At 42.6% G+C, this 27,625-nt stretch overlaps 1 protein-coding gene across 6 annotated transcripts in view; it reads right to left on the reverse strand.

The window, feature by feature from the left end:
* sestd1 (SEC14 and spectrin domains 1) overlaps nt 1-27,625 on the reverse strand; it is a 275,430-nt gene that overhangs the window by 68,113 nt on the left and 179,692 nt on the right. For all 6 annotated transcript variants that reach the window (XM_072477346.1, XM_072477354.1, XM_072477310.1 and 3 more), the window contains 3 exons: nt 24,193-24,248; nt 19,562-19,773; nt 9,280-9,402 (listed from right to left, as the gene is read on the reverse strand). In XM_072477346.1, the coding sequence (XP_072333447.1) occupies nt 9,280-9,402; nt 19,562-19,773; nt 24,193-24,248 (391 nt within the window). The remainder of the gene's footprint in view (nt 1-9,279; nt 9,403-19,561; nt 19,774-24,192; nt 24,249-27,625) is intronic.

Here is a 27,625-nt window from a genome sequence, read left to right on the forward strand (position 1 = left end):
ATTGGTATGCCATTACATTTTCCAGCATTCTGCAACAATAACCAAACAGATGAAAACGGAATTTCACTATTATAACAATGAAAGCAATCTTCTTTATAATCATTCCAATTAACTGACACAATATAGTAATAATATATAATCTAATTTATGTCTTTTGTTGGGATATATTCTGGGAGGTGCTGACGTAGTGAATTTGTCACTGGATTAATAATCCAGAAACCCAGGCTAATGTTCTGGGGGACAAAGGTTCAAATCCTACCATGGCAGCTGCCAAGTATCCCATAATATTTCTAAACCACATTATCAACTTGACATGCCATCTTCTATGGTTTAAATTCAATTAATATATCTGGAATTAAAAGCTAGTCACAGTAATGGTGACCATGAAACCATCAAATATGGTCATAGAAACCCACCTGGTTCACTAATCCCGTTGAGGGAAATAAATCTGCCGTTTATCCTGAACTGGTCTGGCTATCGGTCTGCTGACTTTTAAATGCTGTCTGATATGGCCTAACAAGCCACTTTGTCGCATCAAATGGTGAAAAAAATCAAAGAGGAATGAAACTGGATGGGCGGTGGACCTCAACCTAGGCACTGGAAATGACAATAGCACACCCAGCCTGTGGATGATGCAAAGTTATTGCTAACATCTGGAGACCTGTGTTAAAATTGGGACAGCTGTCCCACAGGCTAAATCAAGCAACACATTGGCATAGTCATACTCACTGAATCATAGTTAACAATGTCCCAGGGACTGCCACCATCATCATCCCTGAAGGGGGCGGCACAGCGATTTGCAGTTGAGAAGGGGTTGCCCTGGGAATTGTCAATATTGACTCTGGAACCTATGAAGTCTCATAGCATCAAGTCAAGGAAAGCTTCTGCTGATTACCACCTATCGCCACCCCCGAAGCTAATTATTCAGGACTCTTCCATGCTGGACAACAATTGGAAGAAACACTGAGGGTGGCAAGGACATTGAAGTGCCTCACCTAGAGTACATTCTATGACCATCGCCAAGAATCGCTCTTTGGCACCATTACTGACCGAGCCTTGAAGGATATCGCTGTTGAACTGGGAACAGACAAAAGAGAAAAATCTACTTGAGTTCATCATCACCAATCTACCTGTCTCATTCATCTGTCCCATGAGAGTATTGCAAGGGGTGACCACTACACAGTTGTGCAGAAAAGCACCCATCTTCACATTGAGGATACCCTCCATTGTATTTTGCTGTACTACCACCTTACTGGCCAGTTAGTTTAACATCAGTGGTGGGAAAACTTCTAGAAACAATTATTTGGGATAGAATTAGTCGTCACATGGAAAAATGTGGATTGATTAGGAAGAGCCAGCATGGATTTCTAAAGGAGAAATTGTGTTTAACTAACTTGCTGTAGCTTTGACGAGGTAACAGAAAGGGTCGATGAAGGAAATGCTGCTGATATGGTGGACTTTCAGAAGGCATTCGATACAGTGCCACACAACAGACTCATGAGAAAAGTTATAATACATGGAATAAAAGGGATGGTAGCAACGTGGATCGAAAATTGGCTGAATAATAGAGGACAGGGCTGCAGGAAGGTTTGTCGTGGTGCTCCCAGGGGTTAGTATTGGGACCCTTGCTTTTCCTGATACATATCAATGTTCTAGATTTTGGTGTGTTGGGGACAAGTTCAAAGTTTGCGGACAATATAAAACTTGAAAGTATTGTAAACTGTGAAGAGCACAGTGTGGGACTTCAAAAGGACATAAACAAGATGGTGGAGTGGGCAGATAGGTAGCAGGTGAAGTTCAATGCGGATAAATGTGAGCTGATGCATTTTGATAGGCAAAACATGGACTGACAATATAAATTAAAGAATAAAATTCTTAAAGGGGTGCAGGAGCAGAGGGGCCTGGGTGTAAATCTGCATAGATCATTGAAGGTGGAGAGAGCAGTTAATAAAGCAGATAGTATTCTGGACTTTATGATTAGGGGCACAGAGTACAAGAGCAAGGAAGTTATGCAGTATTTTGGGCTTTATGAATTGGGGCACAAAGTACAAGAGAAAGGAAGTTATGCTGAACTTATGCAAGTAGCGAGTTAGACTTCTGCTAGAATCCAGTGGACAGTTTTGGGCGCCACACTATAGGAAGGATATGAACACACTGGAAAGTGTGCAGAAGAGGTTTACAAGAATGGTTCCAGGGATTAGAAACTTTAGTTGTGAGGATGGATCGGAGAGGTTGGGACAGATCTCCTTGGAGAGAAGGCGCCTAAGAGAAGATTTGATAGCGATATTTAAAGTCATGATGGAGCAGGACAGAGTAGATAGGGAGAAACTGTTACCATTTGTAAATTGATCAAGAACAAGAGGACAGTGATTTAATGTGATTTGCAAAAGAAGCAAACGTGATGTGAGAAGAAAAACCTTTTTCATACAAGTGGGTCGGGTCTGGAATGCACTGTCTGGATGTGTGGTTGAGGGAAGTATAATTGAGACATTCAAGAGGGTATTAAATTATTACTTTAATAGAAACAATGTTCAGGGGTGTGGGGCAAAAGTGTGATGAAAATCACACTGACCATGAAGTCAGATAAAATAAAAATCTTTCATAAAAATAAAACTTATGGCCAGGAGTTGATTCTGGTGCACAGCAGGTGTGACACAAGTAAAATCAACATGATACAACTGTCTTTCAGAATCCCGAATACCATTGCGATAGAAACATAACAAATACAATTATGAAAAAAAGAAAAGCAAATTACTGCGGATGCTGGAATCTGGAACCAAAGAGAAAATGCTGGGAAATCTCAGCAGGTCTGGCAGCATCTGTAGGGAGAGAAAAGAGCTAACGTTTCGAGTCCATACGGCCCTTTGTCAAAGAACAATTCCCTCAATGCTTTGACAAAGGGTCATCTGGACTCAAAACGTTAGCTCTTTTCTCTCCCTACAGATGCTGCCAGGTCTGCTGAGATTTTCCAGCATTTTCTCTTTGGTTTCAAATACAATTATGAATTAGACTTAAATGGTTCAACTACCCCAAACAATGAATGTAACAAAGAGAATAAATTGTACTCCAGGATCTTGAATTGATAAACATAACATTTTTTCGAACATCATTCATAAAAGCTTAAATGAGACGCCCACATGGATAACATATGATTTATTCACGGTTTTAGGTGCGAATTAAATGCATAGCTAAAGAGTGAAATTATTAAAAATGTCTTGACTGTGAGAATACAGTCATTGTTTTAGAAAATAAATCAACTATTGAACTCTAGTGTCTTGACTGTGGAAATTTAGGCATTGTTTCAGTGAATGTTTTATATCATGAATTAACTATTGTTTTTCAGTGCATTTCACAATAAGGTATAAACTAATTATTTACAGCAAGGTCTATGGCCAGTGGTGGCGTGAGAAAACTATTTTCATAGATAAGAATTCCCTTAAAAGTATGACCTCATGGTCGAGGTCTCGTTTCTGAATTTCTGCCTTCCTGAATTCTTGATCATCCTATTCATTTATTTTGAAGTGATTTCTTTATGCTTATACGTTTAATGCTTTTCTTTGTCATGTATTTGCCCCTTTTATGTATTGTTTTGATATTTTGTTTCTAAGTTTTGATTCAGTTCTTATGCAAGTGAATAATTAGCAATAAAGTTCTGGAATAGTTACTGCAGATTGGAGGGTAGCTAATGTAGCTCCATTATTTAAAAAGGGAGGTAGAGTGAAAACAGGGAATTATAGGCCAGTATTCCTGACGTCAGTAGTGGGGAAAATTCTAGAATCCATTATCAAAGATTTTATAGCCGAGCACTTCGAAAATAGCGGCAGGATCGGACAGAGTCAGCATGGATATGTGAAGCGGAAATCATGCTCAGCAAATCTACTGGAATTCTTCGAGGATGTTACTAGTAGAGTTGACAAGGGGGAGCCAATGGATGTGGTATATTTGGACTTGCAGAAGGCTTTTGCCAAAGTCCCACATAAAAAGTTATTATGCAAAATTAAAGCGCATGGGATTAGGGATAGTGTATTGAGATGGTTCGAAAACTGGTTGCAGACAGGAAACAAAGTGTAGGAATTAACGGGTCTTTTTCAAACTGGCAGGCAGTGACTAGTAGGGTACCACAAGGATTGGTGCTAGGACCCCAGCTATTCACAATATATATTAATGATTTAGGTGAAGGAACAAAGTGTAATATCTCCAAATTTGAAGATGACACTAAGTTGTGTGGGAGGGTGAGCTGTGAGGACGATGCAGAGATCCTTCAGTGTGATTTGGACACGTTGAGTGAGTGGGCAAATCATAGAATTCACAGTGCAGAAGGAGGCTATTTGGCCCATCGAGTCTGCACCGTACCTTGGAAAGAGCACCCTACTTAAGTCCATGCCTCCACCCTATCCCCATAGCCTGACCTAACCTTTTGGACACTAAGGGGAATTTAGCATGGCCAATCCACCGAATCTGCACATCTTTGGAATATGGGAGGAAACCGGAGCACCCGGAGGAAACCCACACAGACACTGGGAGAAAGTGCAAACTCCACACAGGTAGTCACCCGAGGCTGAAATTGAACCCAGGTCCCTGGAGGTGTGAGGCAGCAGTGCTAACCACTGTGCCACCGTGCAGTGAATGGCAGATGCAGTATCATTTGGAGAAACGGGAGCTTATCCACTTCGGCAGCAAAAACGAGAAGGCAGGCTATTATCTGAATGGCCATAAATCAGGAGAGGAGAATGTCCAACGAGACCTGGGTGTCCTCGTACACCATGTAAGCATGTAGGTACAGCAGGTGGTAAAGAAGGCAGATGGTATGTTGGTCTTCATAGCGAGAGGATTCGAGTATAGGAGCAGGGATGTTTGTTGCAATTATACCGGGCCTTGGTGAGGCCATAGCTGGAATATTGTCTTCTTATCCGAGGAAGGATGTTCTTGCTCTAGAGGGAGTGCTGCGAAGATTTACCAGATTGATTCCTGGGATGGCAGGACGGCAGTATGAGTTGAATCGGTTCGGATTGCATTCACTGGAGTTCAAAAGAATGATAGGGTTCTCACAAAAACTTCTAAAATTCTTGGAGGACTAGATAGGATAGATGCAGGAAGGATGTTCCTGATGGTGGATGTGTCCAGAACCAGAGGTCACAGACTGAGGATAGGGGATAGACCATTTAGGACAGAGATGAGAAGAAATATCTTCACCCAGAGTGTGGTCGGCCTGTGGAATTTGTTACCACAGGAAGTAGTTGAGGCCAAAACATTGCATGTTTTCAAGAAGCAGTTAGGTATAGCACTTAGGGCAAAGGGGATCAAAGGATATGGGGGGAAAGCGGGATTAGAGTTGGATGATCAGCCATGATCATAATGAATGGCGGAGAAGGTCGAAGGGCCAAATGGCCTCCTTCTGCTCCTATTTTCCATGTTTCTATCCCTACCCTCAATGATAGAGAAGCCCAGAAGATTAGTGTAAAAAACAACGCTGAGCATTTTCAAACATCTTCAGCCACAAGGTGATCCATCTTGATCTCCTCCTAAGGTCCCTAGCATCATAGATGCCAGTTTTTGGCCAATTCGATTCACACCATTTGATACCAAGAAACAGCTAGGGCACTGGATACTGCAACACAATGGTACCTGACAACATTGCAGCAGTTGAAATAGACGTATGCTCCAGTACTAGCCGTGATCCTCACCAAGCTGTTCCAGTACAGCTACAACACTGGTACTAATCTGCTAATGTGGAAAATTGCCCTGATATGTCCAGTTCACTAAGAGTCCTTCCTGTTTATTTCCTTTGTTCCCATTTTCTTTTCTTTTCTTATTTTTGGTCCATGGACCCATAATCGGAATGTGCCTTTTAGCAGCGGACTCAAGCTGAAGCAGCATGCTTGGCAGGACATTATGTTTCAGGTTTTGTATTTTGCAGACGAGAGATTCTCCGTAAGTTTTGATATTTAACTATTACAAATAATATAAACTCAAAGTATATAAAAATAACAAAATAGCATACAACTTTAAAAAGGGGACTAAGTTATATTTACATGCCTTGGTTCAATTATCCCTCATTGTCCCTGAAGATCTTAACCTCCTTATGCAACACGACTGATGTTCAAGTACTAGTATAATTGTTGTAAAGCACAATGTAAGTTAAAACGTTAGAAATTTCTTGGAAGCTTTGAATTGAAAAAGAGCAAGTTCCATTCAACTGCATAAAATGGTCAGTTCATGTTCTATGTAAGTTAGTGATGACCCATGAGTTTTGCTCCCAGATCTGGAGGCACTCTTACACTTTATACACTTGTGGGAAGACTTTTACAAATCTTATTCCAGAGTCTTAGCTCATTATTTTATGGAGTTAAACATTTAAATGTACCTGTTAGACTCCAAACCACCTTCTATTCTCCAACTTGTCATACACTGTAAACCAGTCCCTTAATTCAGTGTTTTTCAAACTTTTTTGCCATGGACCCATTTTTGCCACTCAGCTATCCTTCGGGACCAAAGCCGGCCGACCTTAGTGACCCACCATTTTCTCGTACCTTTAATGCGAGAGATGAGCCAGCGTGGTCCTCACGATCTCAATCCAATCAGGTTCACAGGAGGAGAGGGCTAAATGCATATTGGGTAGAGGATTCAGCCGGTTCTTTTGGGCTGTCTCCATCTTTGTGAGGACAGAAAATCTAACCTCGCACATGTAAGTCATTGTGAAGGGAAAAAGCAACAAAATGCTTGTTTTACTCAACTCTGGATACTCCTCGGAGACGCTACTCCAGAATGCTAACAGCCTCATTGACTTGTACCGTGTTCTTAATGTGCTGTCATAGCTGAGGCGCAGAATTTCAGTTTCTTCGTTTGGAGTCGGCTGCAAGTTAATAACTGATTCTGGGGTCTCAAACTCAAAGGGAATTTTCACCCACCTCTTCTCCTCTGGAAAGTAGCGACAAAAACTGTTGATCAGCGCAGCCATATGCGACTGAATGAGGCTTGCCAGTCCATTTAGTTTCCTTACTAATGCTGTTTTCTTCGATGTGTCCTAGCAGTGTGGGGAACATGTAGTAATTTTGGCTTTGCACTCGCTATTGCCAAACTTTCAATGACTTTTGGAAAGCTTTAATTTCTTCACAGTCCCGAAAGCAATCATCATCCTTCCCTTGCAATTTGAGGTTCAGTTAATTTAGAATTAAAAAGGTGTCTGCAAGGTATGACATGTGTAGCATCTAAGTTTCATCAGCAAACAAATCAGTCAGAGGGGACAATTTCTCGAGGAGGAAAGCCTGAATTTGATACCTCAGTTCGTAAACTCTGACTAGCTTGACAGCCAACATACTTGTGTGTGTAAAAATAAATGTGTGTGCTCGGCCCCCATATCGGAAGACAGAGTCTCAAAAAATCTGGTATTGAGTGTGCTGCGTCTAATGAAATTCACAACTTTCACAATTCCTTTCAACACCACTTCAAGATTGGATGGAATTCCTTTTGATGCCAGTGCGTCACGGTGAATAAAAGGATTCCAAACAACGTCCTGACCAGCATCCTCCTTATTCTTTATTATAATTCCGCTGTTTTTTCCCAGTCATGTTGGCTGCTCCATTGCTTGTGCTTCCTCTGCAACGAACCCAGTCGAGCCCGCACCTACCAACCACGTAACTATTCAATGCTTCAAAAATCACTGCGGCAATCGCTTGGGTTGGTAATGTCAGGTAGCACAGCAAATCCTCAACAAATTCATTGTGCCAAACATACCTAATGTAAACTAGCAAGGTTGCACAATCTGAAACATCTGTACTTTCATCCTATTGCATTTTCTCTTTAGCTACATGGTTAGCTACCATGCAAGAGGCTAATTGTACTTTGTCGTTCAATGTAACATTTCTGCTAAAGACTTCAGCTGACGACTTAAGTTCTCGTTGCATCCTTCGAAAAAAATCAAGGCTTGTCCTCGAATTCGCCATGCTTAGTCTTCAAATGCCTTTGAGGTTTTGAGGGTGTTAAACTTTCATTTGCCAGTACTTCCCTGCATATGACACACATGGGCTTTGCATCCTGATTGGCAATGGCACAATCAATAAAGCCATACCTTTAAAAATCCCCTTTGTACTGCTTTGTGCCTGATTTCAGCTTCTTCTTAAAGAAGGGCTGTTCACCAGAGGCCCTGGAGCTAACACCACCACTGCTTTGTCCTGCTATGGATTCTCCTGAGCCACTCTCTCCAGCAGGTTTAGCTGAGAGATCCTGGCCTGTTTGTGTCTCTGGCCCTCTCTTCCTTATTACAAAATTATCCATTTTAATGGAGGAATCGTAATCGCGCCCAGAGCACGTGACGTCAGTGTTCGGGGTGTGTGACCCGCTCTCTGCTGTCGATTCAGGCAGGAAGATTGCATCAAATTTTTAAAAAAGTATTTTCCTGGGTCAGCAAGCTGGGAGAGTCGCTGTTTCTAGCTGGGCTCCGGGCATGCACACTAATTAGCGGGCACGCATGCGCAGCACGCCCGCATTCTGAAAGTCGGTCGCGACCGTCATTTTTAAAGCTGGTTGCAACCGGCATTTTTAAAAGCCTGCAGCTGCAGCCGTTGGGTATTAATCCCAGTGATCGGGAACGCCGCGATGGATGGGTCCATGACCCTCCCGACACCTGCCCGGAGGTCACGACACCCACTTTGAAAATGACTGCCTTAACCTGTTTCCACATTTATATTTTGAAGAACAATACCAGTCTAAAGTGATGCAACATGACATGGGAAGCAAAGTCCAGCACTCGTTCAATTTCCCACTGGCTGAAAATTAAGAAGTTATTGTAATATTGCACTGCAATCAAGCTTTTTGACTTTTATGAGACATTTTATGGACCTCATTAGATGCTCAATGCATCAACATTTGTCAGTATCATAGTGTTCTGGCAGGTTGAGTGGGAATGGGCCAATGGTAACAAAAATTACAATATACAAGTTTAAAATTACTTTATAAGACACAAGATTAACATACATAATTTGTACTTTTCAGTAGAATGCCAATTAGATAATTTAACTTGTTCCAACTTTATTTAACAGCAAAATTGTATCTTGTAGAAAGGAGCACATCTTGCATATTATTTTAGTGTGATATGTTATCACAGAAATGTGTTTTAAATACGTATTACCTTCCCAAATTTATCTCACTCGCCTACAAACAGATATAATAGTTATAAATCCTCAGAAAACAAACTGGCGCTTGAACTCTTTGGCATTCTTAAACCTATTATCAGATATGTTAAATATACTTATGTTGTAAACCATGCAAAAACTCCCTTACACTGTGTTGGCTTTCTATTTCCTCATGTTTTTGTTGCAAGGCCTGTGAAGCTCGAATGGAATCCCCGATTCCCCACTGAGTCCTCAGTTGTTCTGATCCAGGTCCTTCCAGCCAATTCACAACCTAAAGTGAGAAGTTTATTTTAGTAAATGAATTGAATGGCAAATCTTCATCAGGACAATATTCTTGAAAACCCCTCAAATGTGAAATAAAACACAAAAAAACAACTGTTGTACAGCCAGATAGGACGTATATATTTTCATAGTTTAAGCATGAACTATTTTGCAATGCGTGGGTTTCCTCCGGGTGCGCCCGTTTCCTCCCACAGTCCAAAGATGTGCGGGTTAGGTGGATTGGCCATAATAAAATTGCCCTTAGTGTCCAAAGTTTCCCTTAGTGTTGGGTGGGGTTACTGGGTTATGGGGATAGGGTGGAGGTGTTGACCTTGGGTAGGGTGCTCTTTCCAAGAGCCGTGCAGACTCGATGGGCCGAATGGCCTCCTTCTGCATGGTAAATTCTATGATAATCTATGAAACCATTTATTGTTCAATTTAAAAATTAAATTGTAGTGAATGGTCTGGTGATACTGTATAATAGGGCAGCAATGCTGTGTCCTGGAGACTCAGCATGCCAGTCTTAACCCATGATTGCTCTTAAATAAGTTTGCAATTGAAGCGGGCCATTTGGTGGAAATGCAGTATGAAAGCAGCGCATTTCTGCAAAGTGGAAAAGGGAGGGAACAAAACAACATGGGAGATTCATCATGCACTGCTCCTGTTGAAAGTTTAAACACAACATGAAGCACACTGCCTGTCTCTCAGGGAAGCTATTTCAATTGTGGTTGCTATAAGACAATGGCAGCAATTGTTTACCAACCCACAAAGAAGTAACATTAATATGTGCACCAAAAAGATCAGATTTTCCAGTTATGAAATTATAACACAGTCTTGAAAAAGAAACTGTCATTGCTGTTTGTTATCTATAATTAACAATTTGGATGAGAATGTACAAGGCATGATCAGTAAGTTTGCAGATGACGTTAAAATAGGTGGTATTATAGACAGTGAGGAAGGTTATCAAAAATTGCAGCAGGATCTTGATCAGCACGTAGCACAGTGGTTAGCACAGTTGCTTCACAGCTCCGATTCCCGACTTGGGTCACTGTCTGTGCGGAGTCTGCACATTCTTCCCGTGTCTGCGTGGGTTTCCTCAGGGTGCTCTGGTTTCCTCCCACAGTCCAAAGGTGTGCAGGTTAGGTGGAATGGCCATGATAAATTGCCCTTAGTGTCCAAAAAGGTTAGGTGAGGTTACGGGGACAGGTTGGAGCTGTGGACTTAAGTGGTGCTCTTGCTCAGGGCCGGTGAAGACTCGATGGGTCGAATGGCCTCCTTCTGCACTGTAAACTCTATGATTCTATGAGCTGGGGAAGTGGGCCAAGAAATGGCAAATGGAGTTCAATACAGATAAGGGTGAGGTGTTGCATTTTAGAAAGTCAAATCAAGGTAGGACTTTCAGGATGAATGGTAGGACCTTAAGGAATATCTTGAAACAGGGGGATCTTGGAGTTCAGGTGCACGGTTCTCTCAAGGTGGAGTCACAGGTAGATAGGGCAGTGAAGAAGGCTTTTGGCATAATAATAATAATATTTATTGTCACAAGTAGGCTTACATTAACACTGCAATGAAATTACTGTGAAAAGCCCCTAGTCGCCACATTCTGCCGCCTGTTCGGGTACACAGAGGGAGAATTCAGAATGTCCAAATTACATAATAGCACGTCTTTCGGGACTGGTGGGAGGAAACTGGAGCCCCCGGAGGAAACCCATGCAGACGCGGGGAGAACGTGCAGATTCCGCACAGACAGTGATCCAAGCCGGGCGTCGAACCTGGGACCCTGACGCTATGAAGCCATAGTGCTAACCACTATGCTACCATGCTATGCTGGAATGCTGGGCTTCATTGGTCAGGGCATTGAGTATAGAAGTTGGGAAGCTATGTTGCAATTGTGCAGGATGTTGGTGAGGCCGCACCTGGAGTATTGTGTTCTGTTTTGGTCGCCATGCTACAGAAAAGATGCTATTAAACTGGAGAGAGTGCAAAAGAGATTTACAAGGATGTTGCCAGTAATCAAGGGACTGAGTTATAGGGATTTTTTTCTTTTGAGTGTGGGATGTTAGACTCAGCTTGCTGTTGAGTAAAGAGTCAAGAGTTCTGCTCCTTTTCCCAAACACCTTTATTTTTCTTTGAACACATTCAGCACCAAATTCTATCATCACATCACATGCTCCCAAGGCCACCTGTAGCCTCTTTACACATCAGTGCCAATTATTGGATCAATGAGGCATCTAATTGGAATGTTTCTTAACCCATTCCTTAACATGGGAGACTGAGGGGTGATCTTATAGAGTTGTATAAGATCATGAGAGGCATGGATAGGGTGAATGCACTCAGTCTTTTTATGAAGGGTTGGGGAATCGAGAACTAGAGGGCATAGTTTTAAGTTATGAGGGGAACCTGAGGAACAACTTTTTTTTTTTTTTTTTTTTTTTTACACAGAGGGTGGTACGTATGTGGAATGAGCTGCCGGTTGAGGAAGGGACATGGACAACATTTAAAAGACATTTGGACAGATACATGGACAGGAAAGGTTTCGAGGGATATGGGCCAAATGTAAGCAAATGGGGTTAGCTTAGATAGGCTTTTTGGTTGGCATGGACCAGTTTGGGCCGAAGGGCATGTCTCCCTGCCATAGATTCTATGATTCTATGTGACCAGAACAACCAAAATCAGAACACCTTTTCCAAATAAACAACATTCTTTGAAGATATATTTAACATTTAAAAGCATTTTATTCCTTGATGAGCAAGTATGGGATATTTTATTTATTACAAATTACTTTGGATGTACTCTTCAAGCAGTGCCATTAATTATCCTGCAGGTCAGCTCATGCAGCACGGTAGCACATTGGTTAGCACGGTTGCTTCACAGTGCCAGGCTCGATTCCCAGCTGGGTCACTGTCTGTGCTTAGTCTGCATGTTCTCCCCGTGTCTGCGTGGGTTTCCTCCGGGTGCTCCGGTTTCCTCCCACAATCCAAAGATGTGCAGGTTAGGTGGATTTGCCATGCTAAATTGCCCTTTAGTGTCCAAAGGTTTATGAAGGGTTACTGGTTTACGGGGATAGGTTGGAAGCGTGGGCTTAAGTAGGGTGTTCTTTCCAAGGGTCATGTGGACTCGAAATGTTAGCTCTTTTCTCTCCCTACAGATGCTGCCAGACCTCAGATTTCCCAGCATTTTCTCTTTGTGTTCTTTCCAAGGGCCGGTGCAGACTCGATAGGCCAAATGGCCTCTTTTTGCATTGTAAATTCTATGCGAAATTATTCTATGATGTGGGGAATGACAGCCTGTAAACGATTCAGCCCTTCCATACATGTAATTTCTCATCTGTATCAAAATAAGGAGTAATAAGATACCAACTCCCAAGATACTAACCGACCTTTGTATTGCAGCTTCACTAGGTTGGTGCCTTATTGTAAGTTATAACTAACTGTACATGTTGCATGCCTTTCCAGACTCCCCAGTGAACCAGGCTGTGCTTCCTGACTTGATAGAACTGGAGAAATCAAGAGATCCGACAGACTATGAGATGCAGGTGGTATATAATTCTGCTGCTGCCGAAGGCCCACAGCTCCGCTTCATTTCCAAGTTCATGTTTCGAGACCGGTTTTAAATTTGGTTCCTTCTGCAACCTGTGGTTTTCCACAGCAATCTGTGCTGGGCTTCTGTTGTTTGTAATATACATAAACGATTTGAAGGAAAATGTAGCTGGTCTGTTTAGTAAGTTCGCGGATGACACCAAGGTTGGTGGAGTCGCAGATAGTGTTGAGGATTGTCAGAGGACACAGCAGGATATAGATAGGTTAGAGATTTGGGCAGAGAAATGGCATATGGAGTTTAATCCATACAAATGTGAGGTAATTCATTTTGGTCGGTTAGCATAGAGGGGAAATATACCGTAAATGGCAAAACTCTTAGGAATATAGAAAGTCAAGAGAGATCGGGACATGCAGGTCCAGAGATCTTTGAAAGTGGCAACACAAGTAGACAAGGTAGTCAAGAAAGCATACGGAATGCATACCTTCATTGGATGGGGCAGATTATAAAAACTGTCAAGTCATGCTACAATTGTACAGAACCTTGGTAAGGCCGCACTTAAGACTATTGCGCACAATTCTGGTCGCCACACTACCGGAAGGATGTGGAGGCTTTGGAGAGGATGCAGAGGAGGTTTACCACGATGTTGCCTGGTCTGGAGGGTGTTAGCTATGTGGAGAGGCTGAGTAGACTCGGATTGTTTTCATTAGAACGATGGAGATTGAAGGGCGACCTGATGAGGTCTACAAGATTATGAGAGGCATGGATAGAGTGGATGGGCAGGTACTCTTTCCCAGGGTGGAGGGGTCAGTCACTAGAGGGCATAGGTTTAAAGTCCATGGGGCAAAACTGAGAGGGGCAGGTTTTTTTTACATAGATAGTTGTGAGTGCCTGGAACGCGCTGCCATGGGAGGTTGTGGAAGCAGATACATTAACGGCGTTCAAAAGGCATCTTGACAATTACGTGGATAGGACGAGCTTAGAGGGATACGGCACTAGGAAGTGCTGAGGGTTTTGGCCAGGGGTGGTATCATGAACAGTACATGCTTGGAGGGCCGAAGTGCCGGGTCCTGTGCTGTAAATTGTTCTAAATGGTGGTAGTCTGAAGAATGATATCCTCACTTTGAAAAGTAGGCTCCTGTCTTTTTATAAGCTCTCCTACTTGCTGTATTCGAGAACCAGTTGGATTGGTGGCTTTTTTAGGAACTCCTTACAAGTTATATAATTTATTTAATTCAATTTCACAGTTTGGAATGGTAGGATTTTAACTCTCAACCTCTTGGTCCAGTACCATAGTCATTGTACTAAATTAGAGATAGGGTAGTAGGAAATTAGTGTGGTCACGTCAGGGTTATTTGATTCAACATTTATTCAGAGAAATCTTGGTTTGTAAACAGATCAGCTTATGGACCTAAATGCTGCATTAATTTGAAGTGAATGTCAATGATAAGAATCTACATGTTAATCTGCATTCAACATTATTGTCCAAAAGGCAAGTAATCAAACCAAAACAAATATAACTTTCTTCCCATTATACAACCAGAATGGCTGTTTCTTCCACTTCTTCGACATAATTTTCATGACTGCTCAACTTCTTTCACCATTTAACCACCAACACTAAGCAACGCTTAAAGATCCGTTTTATATAAACTGCTAATTGTGACCTTCAACCAGTTTAAAAACTCAAAAAGGAATGCCTCAGTCCCAGTGTATGTCTTTGATAAGATAAGTCTTTGATAAATCTTTGATAAGGTGTCTCAGAAGAGAATAAATCAGGCAAATGCTTGAGGAGGAGATTTGTCACATGGGAGACAATTAAAATGTAATAAAAGCAGAAAAAGCTGGAAGTACTGAGCAGGTCAAACAGTATCTAAGGACAGAGAAACAAAGTTAAAATTTCAGGAAGATGGTCTTTTGTCAGAATCCACGGCACTAGTTTATGGTAAGGTAAATAAATGACTGTTGTTCGGATTGGAACATAGAACTGGTATCACCTTGGGGTTAGTATACAGTCAAACCTGATCAGTATAGGAGAGAAAAATTTGGACTTATTTACAGTGAACACAACCTTGAAATTTACTGATGATGTGGAGATTCCAGCGTTGGACTGGGGTGAGCACAGTAAGAAGTCTTACAACACCAGGTTAAAGTCCAACAGGTTTGTTTCGAATCACTAGCTTTCGGAGCGCTGCTCCTTCCTCAGGTGAATGAAGAGGTATTTTCCAGAAACATATATAAATAGACAAATTCAAAGATGCCAGACAATGCTTAGAATGCGAGCATTAATCACCTGCTAATGGTCGCATTCCAAGCATTGTCTGGCATCTTTGAATTTGTCTATATATATGTTTCTGGAACATACCTCTTCATTCACCTGAGGAAGGAGCAGTGCTCTGAAAGCTAGTGATTCGAAACAAACCTGTTGGAATTTAACCTGGTGTCGTAAGGCTTCTTACTGTTGAAATTTACTGACAACACAAAAGTAGGACAAACAACAAAATGGATTGTTAAAATATCTCAGGAAAACTCAAACAGGTTAATGAGATGGACAGATTGGTAGCAGATGCAATTTCATCTTACTAATTGTGAGGTATTATGTTTTGGGAGAAAATATCAAGGATTCAAGGAATGTACTCAATGAAAAGACATTGATTTGATTGAGTTTTTTGAAGGGGTAACCAAGAAAGTAGATGAGGGCAGTGCAGTCGACGTTGTCTACATGGACTTTAGCAAGGCCTTTGACAAGGTACCGAAGGTTAAATCTCACGGAATCCAGGGTGAGGTAGCCAATTGGATATAAAATTGGTTTGGCGACCAAAGCCAAAGAGTGGTTGTGGAGGGTTGTTTTTGAAACTGGAGGCCTGTGACAAGCGGTGTGCCTCAGGGATCGTCCACTGTTATTTGTTATACATGTTAATGATTTGGATGAGAATGTAGGAGGCATGGTTAGTAAGTTTGCAGATGACACCAAGATTGGTGGCATAGTGGACAGTGAAGAAGGTTATATAAGATTGCAACAGGATCTTGACCAATTGGGCCAGTGGACCGATGAATGGCAGATGGAGTTTAATTTGGATAAATGTGAGATGATGCGTTTTGGTAGATCAAATCAGGGCAGGACTAACTCGGTTAATGGTAGGGAGTTGGGGAGAGTTGTAGAACAAAGAGATCTTGGGGTACAGGTTCATAGACCCTTGAAGGTGGGGTCGCAGGTGGACAGGGTGATAAAGAAGGCATTCAGCATGCTAGGTTTTATTGGTCAGAATATTGAATACAGGAGTTGGTACATCTTGTTGAAGTTATGCAAGACATTGGTAAGACCACACATGGAATACTGTGTTCGGTTCTGGTCACCCTATTATAGGAAGGATATTGTTAAACTAGAAAGAGCGCAGAAGATATTTACGAGGATGCTCTTATAATGCTCCTTATAACTCAGCACTTGATGGTCTGAGTTATAAGGAGAGGCTGGATAAACTGGGACTTTTTCCTGGAGCATACAAGACTTAGAAGATCTTATAGTGGTCTATAAAATAATGAGGAGCACAGGTATGGTGGATAGTCAACATCTTTCCCCAAAGGTAAAGGAGTCAAGAACTAGAGGGCATAGGTTTAAGGTGAGAGGGGAGAGATACAAAAGAGACCAGAGGGGAAATTTTTTCACACAGAGGGTGATGAGCATCTGGAACGAGCTGCCAGAGGCAGTGGTAGAGGTGGGTACAATTTTTTCCTTTAAAAAAGTTAGACAGTTACATGGACAGGGTGGGTATAGGGGGATATGGGTCAAATGCGTGCAAGTGGGACTAGCTTAGTAATAGAAACTGGGTGGCATGGACAAGCTAGGCCGAAGGGCCTGTTTCCATATCTTTTATTAAGACAGTAAAAAATATATACAAGGTCAAACGGTACAAACACTAATTTTGTGTTGGATAAACAGGGTACCCTCCCCTCAGTACCAATGTACGGGGAGGGGGGGGTGGATACTCTGATTATTAAAATAGTTCACAACACATTTCTGCAAAAAACAAATGGTACAAGCACTAAACTTTGCGCTGGAGAGACCTGTAAACATCTATGAGTCTATGACATGGAAGGATGTGAACAGCCGGAGATCCACAGTTCCAAATACACAATAATTCCAAAAGTGCAACTGTGCAAATATAAAGCTATGAAAAGAAAAACAACATGTTAACCTTCATAAGTAGAAGCTTGGATCAAGAATAAAGAATTAAATAATAATACAAAATACTACTGGTGCCCAAGAGTTTTGGGCATCTCATTTCTCAATGTGGGAGTGTCAGCTGTGGCTCAGTTGATAATGTTCTTGCCTGTAAGTGAGAGCTTGTGGGTTCAAATTCCACTCCAGAGATTTGAGCACAAAAATGGAGGTTGAGGGAGTTCGGTCTTGTTTCAGATGCGACACAGAACCGGCTTCTTTCTCAGGTGAGTGTAAAAGATTCCATGGCACCATTTTGAAGAGTAGCATGGGATGTATTCCTGATGTCTTGGACAATATTCATCGCTTAATTAACATGAGAAGAACAGACCATTTCAGACTGGTCCTTTTGTTTACAAGAACATTAAAGCCATAGGCATGGTACAGCACAGATTCACTCAGATGATCTCACGGATGAAAAACCATGAATAAAAGGAAAGGTAGGAAGCACTAAAACAGAGGAGGTTAATAAGGTTTTTTAAATTATGAAGAATTTTGATGTAGTGAAAGGGAAAGACTATTTTCTCTGTTGGAGACTAACTGACAAGAGATTACCAATTAATCTCGAAAGCGATGAGAGATAAATCATTTTACATTAAGGGCTGTTAGAGAACAGTATACTCTGCCTCAAGGAATGGCTAAGAAGGAAACCACTACAGCCTTTTAAAGGAAATTGGACAAATATATTGCATGGAAATAATTAGAGAACATGAATTTAAGATCTTCACTAAAAGAATGAAGGGAGAGGTTAGGAGAAGTATTTTTGTGCAGTGCATTCTTGAAACATTGAATAGCCTACGAGATTTTCTGATGGAAACACAATCCATTCTAACTTTTAAAATGGAAATGGCTAACCATAGAAACTTTACAGTGTAAAAAGAGTCCATTCATTCCATCGTGGCTGTGCCAACCTAAAAAGAGAAAAAAGAAAGTAGCACCTGGTTCGTAACCTCACAGGTTATAGCACTTCAGATGTTGATTCAGGTACCTTTTAAATGAGTTCTGTGTTTCAGCCTCAACCGCCAAATTAGGCAGTGAATTTCAGGTGCCCACCCCCTCCAACTGAGAAGGTTTTTCCTCATGTCCCCTCTAATCCTTCTACCAATCACCCCCTGGCAATTGATACCTCAGCCAGGAGAAATCCTGTCTACCCTATCTAGACCTCTCCTAACTTTATACATCTCAATTAGGTCACCCCTTAGCCTCTGTTCGGAGGAAAACAACCTTAACCTATCCAATCTCTCCTCATAGCTGCAACTTTCAAGCCCTGGGAACATACTTGTCAATCTTTCAAGTCATTGTAAATCTTTATTAAATACATTTAAATAAGTATTTGAATTAAAAAATATAGGAATATGGGAAATGGGCAGGGAATGGAACAAAGTGACAAGCTCTTTCAGATAGTCAGCACAGTCCATTGAGCTGAATAACTTTCTTCTCTATTGCAAAATTCCATGGTTCACACCAAGTCGCATTCACCCATTAAGGTTGCACTCACTGGCTTACATTGCCTCCAGGTCTGGCAATGTCTTAATTTTGAAATTCTCATCCTTGTATTCAAATTCTTCCAAGGTCTCTCCCCTTCCCTTATCACCAGCCTTATGACCCTCCAAGATGCCTGCTGCCCTGCAATTCTGGCCTCTTGTCCAGTCTGGACCTTCACAGCACTACAACTGGCAGCCACACCTTCCATGTCACCAGCCACCATTAAAATTGGTCAGGGGCCTTTTTATATGCCTGGAAAGGTAATGATAACAGACGATTTTACCATGTGAAAACACTACAATCAAGCCCTTTACCAAGTCTACAAATGCAAATGTTTCCTTGCTGGATAGTAATCAGCAACGAGGAAAAAAATAATTATTTATACACCAAGCGTTCCACAACCAATGAAATACATTTTATTTTTAAGTCACTGTTGTAATGTATGGAAATGCTGCAGCAAGTATACACACAAAGGATCCCACAAATAACAAAGACATTAATAACTGGATAATCGACTTTTTAAATATGTTGGTTTCAGATTAAATGCTGGCCAGTGGAATTTTGTTTGGCTGTAGAGGAGAAGCTTTGGTTTAACATCCTTTCTAAAAGGCAGCATTTTCAATAAAGCATACTCTTATATTACACTGAAATGCCAATGTAAATTATGCACTCATGGCTTTAAAATGGAGCTTGAAAACAAATATTCTGACTCATAACTGTAACACCCTTGGTAATTGACCCCTCTCGAACTCAGGGAACCATAGTCCAGTTGCAATACTTCAACTGCCTAGACAGAAAGTAGCTACGCTAACACAGGTCTGCAATCTAATGGTCTGGAAGACTAAATCCCACAAGCAGTGAGTGCAGTTGTTTTAAGATGAAATCTTCGCAATTTCTAGAAATGTGCATATTATTCTGAATTATTTCTCACCTGCATAACTTTCTGTTGTATCTCTTCAAGTTGAGTACGTTTATTCCGCTGTCTGCAGACTTCTTGATATCTAGTATATTGTTCTCGTAGAGAATCCAGTAGTTTCACTACTTTGGGCTGAGCTAACAATTCGTCATCCATTGGGGACCATGACATACCTCCTTCTAACCCATTAAAGCGGCGCTGCTGCAATTCCGATAGTAGTTCATGACCTTTGGGGCAATTACATAAAATATTTCAAAATCAATTCACAATTCAATCTCTTATAGATGTGCCAATGGTGCAAGCATCTATTACTTCAAAACTGAAACATGCATCTTTGAAACAGATAGGTGTTAATAGGCATCTGTTTGATCAAAGGGACGAACTGAACCAGCATATAAATACTGCGGCTATAAAAGCAGATCATAGGCTGGGAATTCTGCGGTACTCGCTTCCCAATTCCTCAAAGCCTGTCCACCATCTAGAAAGTACAAGTCAGGAGTGTGATGGAACATGCTGAACTTTTGTGGATGAGTGGAACTCCCCCCAATGCTCAAGAAGCTCAACACCATCCAGGGCAAAGCAGCCTGCTTGATTGCCACCCCCGCACCACCTTAAACATGCATTCCCTCCAACACTGACACAGTGGCAGCAGTATGTACCACATACAAGATGCATTGCAGCAACTCACCAAAGCACCTTTGACAGCATCTTGCAAACTTGTGATTTATACCACCTAGAAGGACCTGCAAGTTCCCCTCTAAGCGATACACAATCATGACTTGGAACTATATTGTCGTTCCTTCACTGTAACTGGGTCAAAATCCTGGCACTCCTTTCCTAACCATTACTGTGGGTGCATCTACACAATGTGGATTGGCAGCGGTTCAAGAAGGCAGCTCACCATCCCCTTCTCAAGGGCAATTTGGGATGAGGGGTCAATGCTGGCTTAGCCAGCAGTGCCAACATCCCATGAAAAGAAAGTTTAAAAAAAGTATTTTCTCACGCATAGATTATGCCCTTGTAAGTACAATGATTTCTGCTTTTTGTGCATAATTCAAACACTACAAAAAATCCACTTAATGAAGTCTTGATGTTGTGAAACCTCCCACTACTGAGATAATGTACAGACTGTCCTAAGGGACCTGAAAGAAGAATAACACTTTATCGCTGAATTCCAAACTAAAAAAGCAGTTATTTGTGATCAGCATGTTATCCAGTACATGAAGTAACAGCACAATTCAAATAACATTTGTATTTGTGTTCATATTGCATTATGAAAATGCCGTTTATGCTATAGAAAGTTTCAGACATCAACAAAAAATAAGTTAGTCCATTCTCCTCCAAAAAGCGGGGTGATGGTGAAGTTTAGGTCAGAGCGCGAAAAAGATAGTGAGTCTCATCTAAAATAAAGCCCAATAAACATGCCAGCAATGTTGAGCATCTATCAACATCCTGGAGATTACCACTGATCAGAAACATAACTGGAACAACCACATAAATACTGTGGCGACCAGAGCAGGCCAGAGACTGGGAGTTCTGCATTGACCAACTCACCTCCTATCTCCACAAAGTCTGTCTAGCACCTACAAGGGACAATTTAGGAGTGTGATGGAATACTGTCCACTTGCCTGGATGAATGTGGCTCCAACAACACTCAGGAAGTTAGACACCATCCAGGACAAAGTAGCATCTTAGATCGTCCCAGGTACCAACCCATGCTGCCAGTTCCCCTACCTTATTTCGTATACTCCTGGTATTGAAGTAGACACACTTCAAACCACCTACCTGCACACTGGCCCCCTCCTGCGACGTCAAATCTGTGCTCCTGACCTCTATACTCTCATTCTCCCGTACCCTAAAACTACAATCCAGGTTCCCATGCCCCTGCTGCATTCGTTTAAACCCCCCCTAGAACCCTCAAAAGTATTGACAGTCAGAGAGATCCAGGTGTACAGGTCCACAGGTCACTGAAAGGGACAACACAGGTGGGGAAGGTAGTCAAGAAGGCATACGGCATGCTTGCCTTCATTGGCCAGGGCATTGAGTATAAAAATTGGCAAGTCATGTTGCAGCTGTATAGAACCTTAGTTAGGCCACACTTGGAGTATAGTGTTCAATTCTGATCACCACACTACCTAAAGGATGTGGAGGCTTTAGAGAGGGCGCAGAAGAGATTTACCAGGATGTTGCCTGGTATGGAGGGCATTAGCTAGGAGGAGAGGTTGAATAAACTCAGTTTGTTCTCAGTGGAATGAAGGAGGTTAAGGGGCGACCTCACAGAGGTCTACAAAATTATGAGGGGCATAGACAGAGTGGATAGTCAGAGGCTTTTCCCCAGGGTAGAGGAGTCAATTACTAGGGGGCATAGGTTTAAGGTGCGAGGGGCAAGGTTGAGAGGAGATATACAAGGCAAGTTTTTTTTTACATAGAAGGTAGTGGCTGCCTGGAACTCGCTGCCAGAGGTGGTGGTGGAAGCAGGGACGATAGTGACGTTTTCGGGACATCTTGACAAATACATGAATAGGATGGGAATAGAGGGATACGAACCCCGGAATTGTAGAAGGTTTTAGTTTAGACAGGCAGCATGGTCGGCACAGGCTTGGAGGGCCGAAGGGCCTGTTCCTGTGCTGTACTTTTCTTTGTTCTGAAGAGGTGTCGGGGCAGGTCACCCCGGAATGAATGTGCAGGCTGCTGGGAGTGGATATGAGCTGGGTGCAAGGCCTGCCTGTGTCTCAGCACTGTGCTTAAATAAAAATAATAATTCATCACAGAACATTCCTCCAGCACTCACCATCCCCACATGCCACCCATTCTCCCCACTCATCCCTCATGGCCCCTATATCCTCTGTACCAAATTAGTGCCCCTCTAAACAATCCCTACAGCATTCCATGTTTCCATGCCAATTTAGTGCCAACTCATACCCATAACCCACCATCCTTTATCCTTACCCCCTCCATACCAACTCACCTAGTATCCTTGGACAGTTCACTGACAGTTCTGATACTTCCTGGATAGCTGACACTTCCTGGAGAGTTCTGACACTTTCTTGATACCTTTGACAGGATTTCGGCTCCTTATCAGTTCCCTGACAACTTCTTGGCAGCTTGACAATGTCAATGATTTTGTGCGTAAAAAGTGCATATTAATGTTTTACCGTACCTCTCCCAAAGGGGTACCTTACCTCTCCAAAGGTGCACCCAAGCTATCCAAAGAATCCCCCAAGTTCAGACCTCCTCGTACCTGCTGTATTCAACACAATCTAAATTTCATACTCCCTGTTCTTCCAAGACCCCACTTCAGTGGGGACAGCTGGTGAATTAAATGGCCAGCTGCCTTCACGATTTGTGAATCCTGGCCCGACTCCAGTCCTGCCCCCATGCAGAAGGAAAATGGTGGGTTCAAGGGACAGGATTTCAAATTTTAAGTCATTTCCGAGATTTTCACCACGATGGAGAGCCTCTCCATTGTGGCAAACATCTAAGCCGTGATATAGGAAATGCAACAGCCAACTTGAACACATGAAGTTCCCACAAAGAGAAAGGTGATAATGATCAGATGAATCTGTTTTTATGTTGTTGATTGAGGAATAAATATTGGCCAGGACACTGGGAGTAACTCCCCTGCTCTAAACTGCGAGTAACCCCTCTCTCTTCTCCAAAATAGTGTCACGGAAACATTTATGCTCCAAGAGAGTAGGTGGGTACTCAGTTTAGCTTCTCACTTGAAAGGTGGTATTTCTAATAGTATAGCATTCCCTCAGCACTAAAATGGAGTGCCAGCCTAAACTTTTGTGCATAAGCGCCACAACTTTTTGTAGTGGCAAAAGTGCTACTCAATGAACCATAGCTTACACCTGATAAACCTTTCATGACCTTGGTCATTCTATGTCTGCTGGAAAGTTGCACAAGGAAACAACTGAGCAGAATAGATTTTCATTTCATTCTAAGTATGGAACATAATGTATCCAGTATTGGAATGGATTACATACAAGTGGTAACACTGGACAAGAGGCTTATGTTCAAACTTTATTCAATGTTAGCAGGTGCATGAAGCCTAGATAATAAAAACAGAAAACAATGGTAAAACTCAGCAGGCTTGGCTGCATCTGTGGAGAGAGAAGCAGAGTTAAATGTTTTGGTCCATATGATCCTAATTTCTTCTGTTGGTGAACAACAGCAAAACAGTATGCCTGTCGGAATCATAAATGGGGGAACTGGACCAGACATTGCCAGAACATGGAAGCGTGTATTGTGCCCATTTGTGACATTGGCCGATTCACATACTTTTGGAAGCTAAATGGACAATAAACTGTTTAATTGCCCAAAAAGTGGGGATGCACAAAAAAAATGTCACTGTATTTTATATGATAACTGTGGTCATCAATACTTGTGCATGAAAAAGGCTCTTCTTTTAAAAATTGGAACATTCCAGTATCACAAAATTATCTCAATTGTAATACATAAAAAGTGGCACTGATATTTAAGTTGGCATCCTATACATAAACAATCTAAAACAGATGCACAGATACAACTAGGATCAAATTGTGCAGAACCAGTTTATCAAGTTTATTGTGTCATTAAATTTAGTATTTTTTATGGCAGTTCATTTTTTTTTTAAAGACTTAACACTTGTTAGAAAAAATTACCTGTTTGCAAAACCGTTTCTGGATCCACGGAAGGAAGAAAACTGTATTCCACAGGCCTATTAATGTAAACAAAAAGTGAATCTTTATAGATGTCATACAAGATGCAAAACTAAATCACAGACAGTAGTTTCAGAACATAAAAATAAAAATTGGATGGCCAAACATTTCAAAAGGGTTGAGATAGCACTACATTACTGCAAAATACTTAATTTGCCCTTGGATATCTGTGCATTGTGCAACCCCATCTGGTGGCACTAATAGGTACTTATAATATCTTATGCATAATTTTAACAATTTAGATTCACATGGCATATTTAACATGATGAAATGCCCCAAGGCATTGCACAGGAGTATTATAAAACAAAGTACAACACACATAAGGAGATATTACGTCAGATGACCAAAAGCTTTGGCAAAGGGTTAGATTTTAAGAAGTGTCTTCAAGGAGAAATGTGAAGTAGAGAGCCGGAGTGGTGTAAGGAGAGAGTTTCAAAGCTTGGGGCCCAGGCAACTGAAGGCACCGCAACTAATGGTGGAGCAATTATTTCAGAAAATCCAGAAGAGGCCAGAATCAGACGATTGCGGAGACCTCAGGGGGCTGAGTTATGTTTTCTATTCGATGGGCATGATCTACCAGCCATGTTACACCCGAAAGTCAGCGCAGTGTGGCGCTGGCATTTAAAAATGCTGTCCCGATCTCAACCCGCATGGAGTTCCGGCGAGCGGAGCTCTTCCTTTCAGGAAACTGGACTAAGTGCAACCTTGGCAGGGCACCTTCTGCTGAGACCCCCAATTTACCCGAATGGCCCTTTGATAGCAAGGTGTTTCCCGGCGATCCGAGCGGCTGGAAACACCCAGTTAGTCGCTCGCTATGGGACCTCGCCTAATGTAAATCAATCATACAACAAGGATTGGTAAAACAATAATGAGTTAATTATTCAAAGATAGGATTATATACTAGCAGTTACCTGTGAGACTGTGGGTAGCACATTTGATTTCTACTGTAGATGGAGTTGGATATCATGCGGCAAATACTTTGCATGCAGACACATGCACGCAAAACAGGAGGAGCAGGCTCAATGGTTCACATGGTCAGATCCTTCGGTTTCATGTGTGTGTGTGTGTGTGTGTGTGCATGGAAACTATTCATGCCATGATACTACAGCAACATAGGAGTAGTCCATTTGACGCATTGAGCTTTCTCTTCCTTTAATACTATCATGGCTGATCTTGGGCTTCAACTTCATCTTTCCACCTGTTACCCATTTCTGTTAGTTCCCTACAAGACCAAAAATCTGTCTATTCCAGGCATACATTCTATTAAATGTATTCAATGAAAGGTATCCACAATCCTGTGTTGAGGTATAAGTGATGGACAGCAGTTTAAGATATGCCTTTTAAAGGTCGGTGTACATCATTTCACAACGTCCTTTTTTTTTGATACTAAGAGGTTTACCCTAAAAAAATCAAGCTATTTACATGTCAGCAAAAGAAAGCAACGTTGTGACTGAATAAACCATTATATAACGCAATAGATTTACAAGTCTCTGAAACAAATCGGCAGTTTGCTTATTCATCCAGATTTAGTTATGGTGATCTTGGTTTTTAGGCATGTGCAAGGCTGTGTTACATCTGTTTGTGGCTTCTCATTATGTTGAATCAAGTGGTGCATTCTTTGCTTTCTGCATTGGTGCTTCCAGTGTCCTCTGACGCCACATGCTTTGCATACAGCATTATAAGCTGGGCATTTGCAGGATGCATATATGAGCCTGCACCACCTGCATTGCTTACTAGGCTTGCCTGTACTGGCCAATGGTGAATGATTTATACAAAGTCTGTGGACTCCGTCTACCCAGTAGTATGGCTTCATGCTAGCGTACACTTTGCAGTAGAGCTTTCATGCTGTAACCTTTGGGTTGGTCCAAGAGGTCTTTTTGAAATGCTTTTATCGGGGTAGATGCTATCACAAGCTCGATTATTCTGTCGGATAGCTCTGACACCATGGAGTCGCGATCTTGCCCCTTGTCTCTGCATGTACTAATTAACTGGTCAACAGTCTTTGTCGGTTGTTGCTTGTAATGTTCTTTGATTGGGCTGATATGGAATCTTGATATTGCCGTGTGAACAAAGAACATTAGACTTGGTTTTATAAACAAAGTTATTTATTACTAACATTACACTAACGAATAACTAAAATGTCGAAGATGAATACAGTTGGAAATAAATGTCTAAATGTTATACTGAGATACTACAGAGCTATTCTAATATGCGACTGCTATCAACTCCTGACAAACACCTTCTGATGGAACACATGGTGCATCCGGGTCCCGTGCCTGTATACTCACCCCACCTGCTGGTCGGATGCTAGAACTACAACAGTAAAACATATAACTTACAATACACATGCAGATGATGATGATTTACTCATGCTATATACAGATGATAGTCTACCTATCATCACACTGCTTAAAACACAAATTCCATACGATGTATTTGGAAGTTGAGCTTCACTCCTAGCTGATCTTCAAGGCTTGACCATATTTTATCGAGATTTTAAAGATGGCGGACAGACCTGACATGATCAATTCGTAGCAATTTTATGGCTTGGACATCTGGGGCGTCATTCTCCGACCCCCCGCCGGGTCGGAGAATGGCCGTTGGCCGCCGTGAATCCCGCCCCCGCCGAAGTCTCCGAAGGGAGAAAAGTCGGCGGGGCGTTAATGGCGCCGCTGCCGCGGAGAATGTCACGGGTCTGCGCAAGGCAGCCGATTTTCGGCCTGCCGATATTCTCCTTTCCGGATGGGCCGAAGTTCCGTCGACATGATGACCGTTCACGTCGACGTGAATCAAACCTCCTTTTCATCGGCGTGACCCGGTGCTCCAGGCTCACGCCGACCAGCGAGGAGGTGAGTGACGGCCTGGGGGGTTGGCTCTGGGCAGGAAATGGCGTGGCCGCAGACTGATTGCGTGAGGAGAGGTGTGTCTCGGCTTGTGTGTGTGTGTGTGTGCGGCGGGGGGGGGGGGGTGGGGGTGGTTAGAGTAGGCTGGGCTCCGGGTGAGTGCCGGGAGGGGGTCCGTGCTGGGGTGGAGGTTGGGGGTTGGGGAGGGGGTCCGTGCCGGGGTGGAGGTTGGGGGGGGGTCCGTGCCGGGGTGGAGGTTGGGGGGGAGTCCGTGCTGGGGTGGAGGTTGGGGGGGAGTCCGTGCTGGGGTGGAGGTTGGGGGTTGGGGGGGGTCCGTGCTGGGGTGGAGGTTGGGGGTTGGGGGGGGTCCGTGCCAGGGTGGAGGTTGGGGGGGGGGTCCGTGCTGGGGTGGAGGTTGGGGGTTGGGGGGGGTCCGTGCTGGGGTGGAGGTTGGGGAGGGGGTCCGTGCCGGGGTGGAGGTTGGGGGGGGTCCGTGCCGGGGTGGAGGTTGGGGGGTCCGTGCTGGGGTGGAG

The sequence above is a fragment of the Scyliorhinus torazame genome, chromosome 2 (assembly GCF_047496885.1).
Source record: "Scyliorhinus torazame isolate Kashiwa2021f chromosome 2, sScyTor2.1, whole genome shotgun sequence".
In the NCBI taxonomy this organism is placed as follows: domain Eukaryota; kingdom Metazoa; phylum Chordata; class Chondrichthyes; order Carcharhiniformes; family Scyliorhinidae; genus Scyliorhinus; species Scyliorhinus torazame.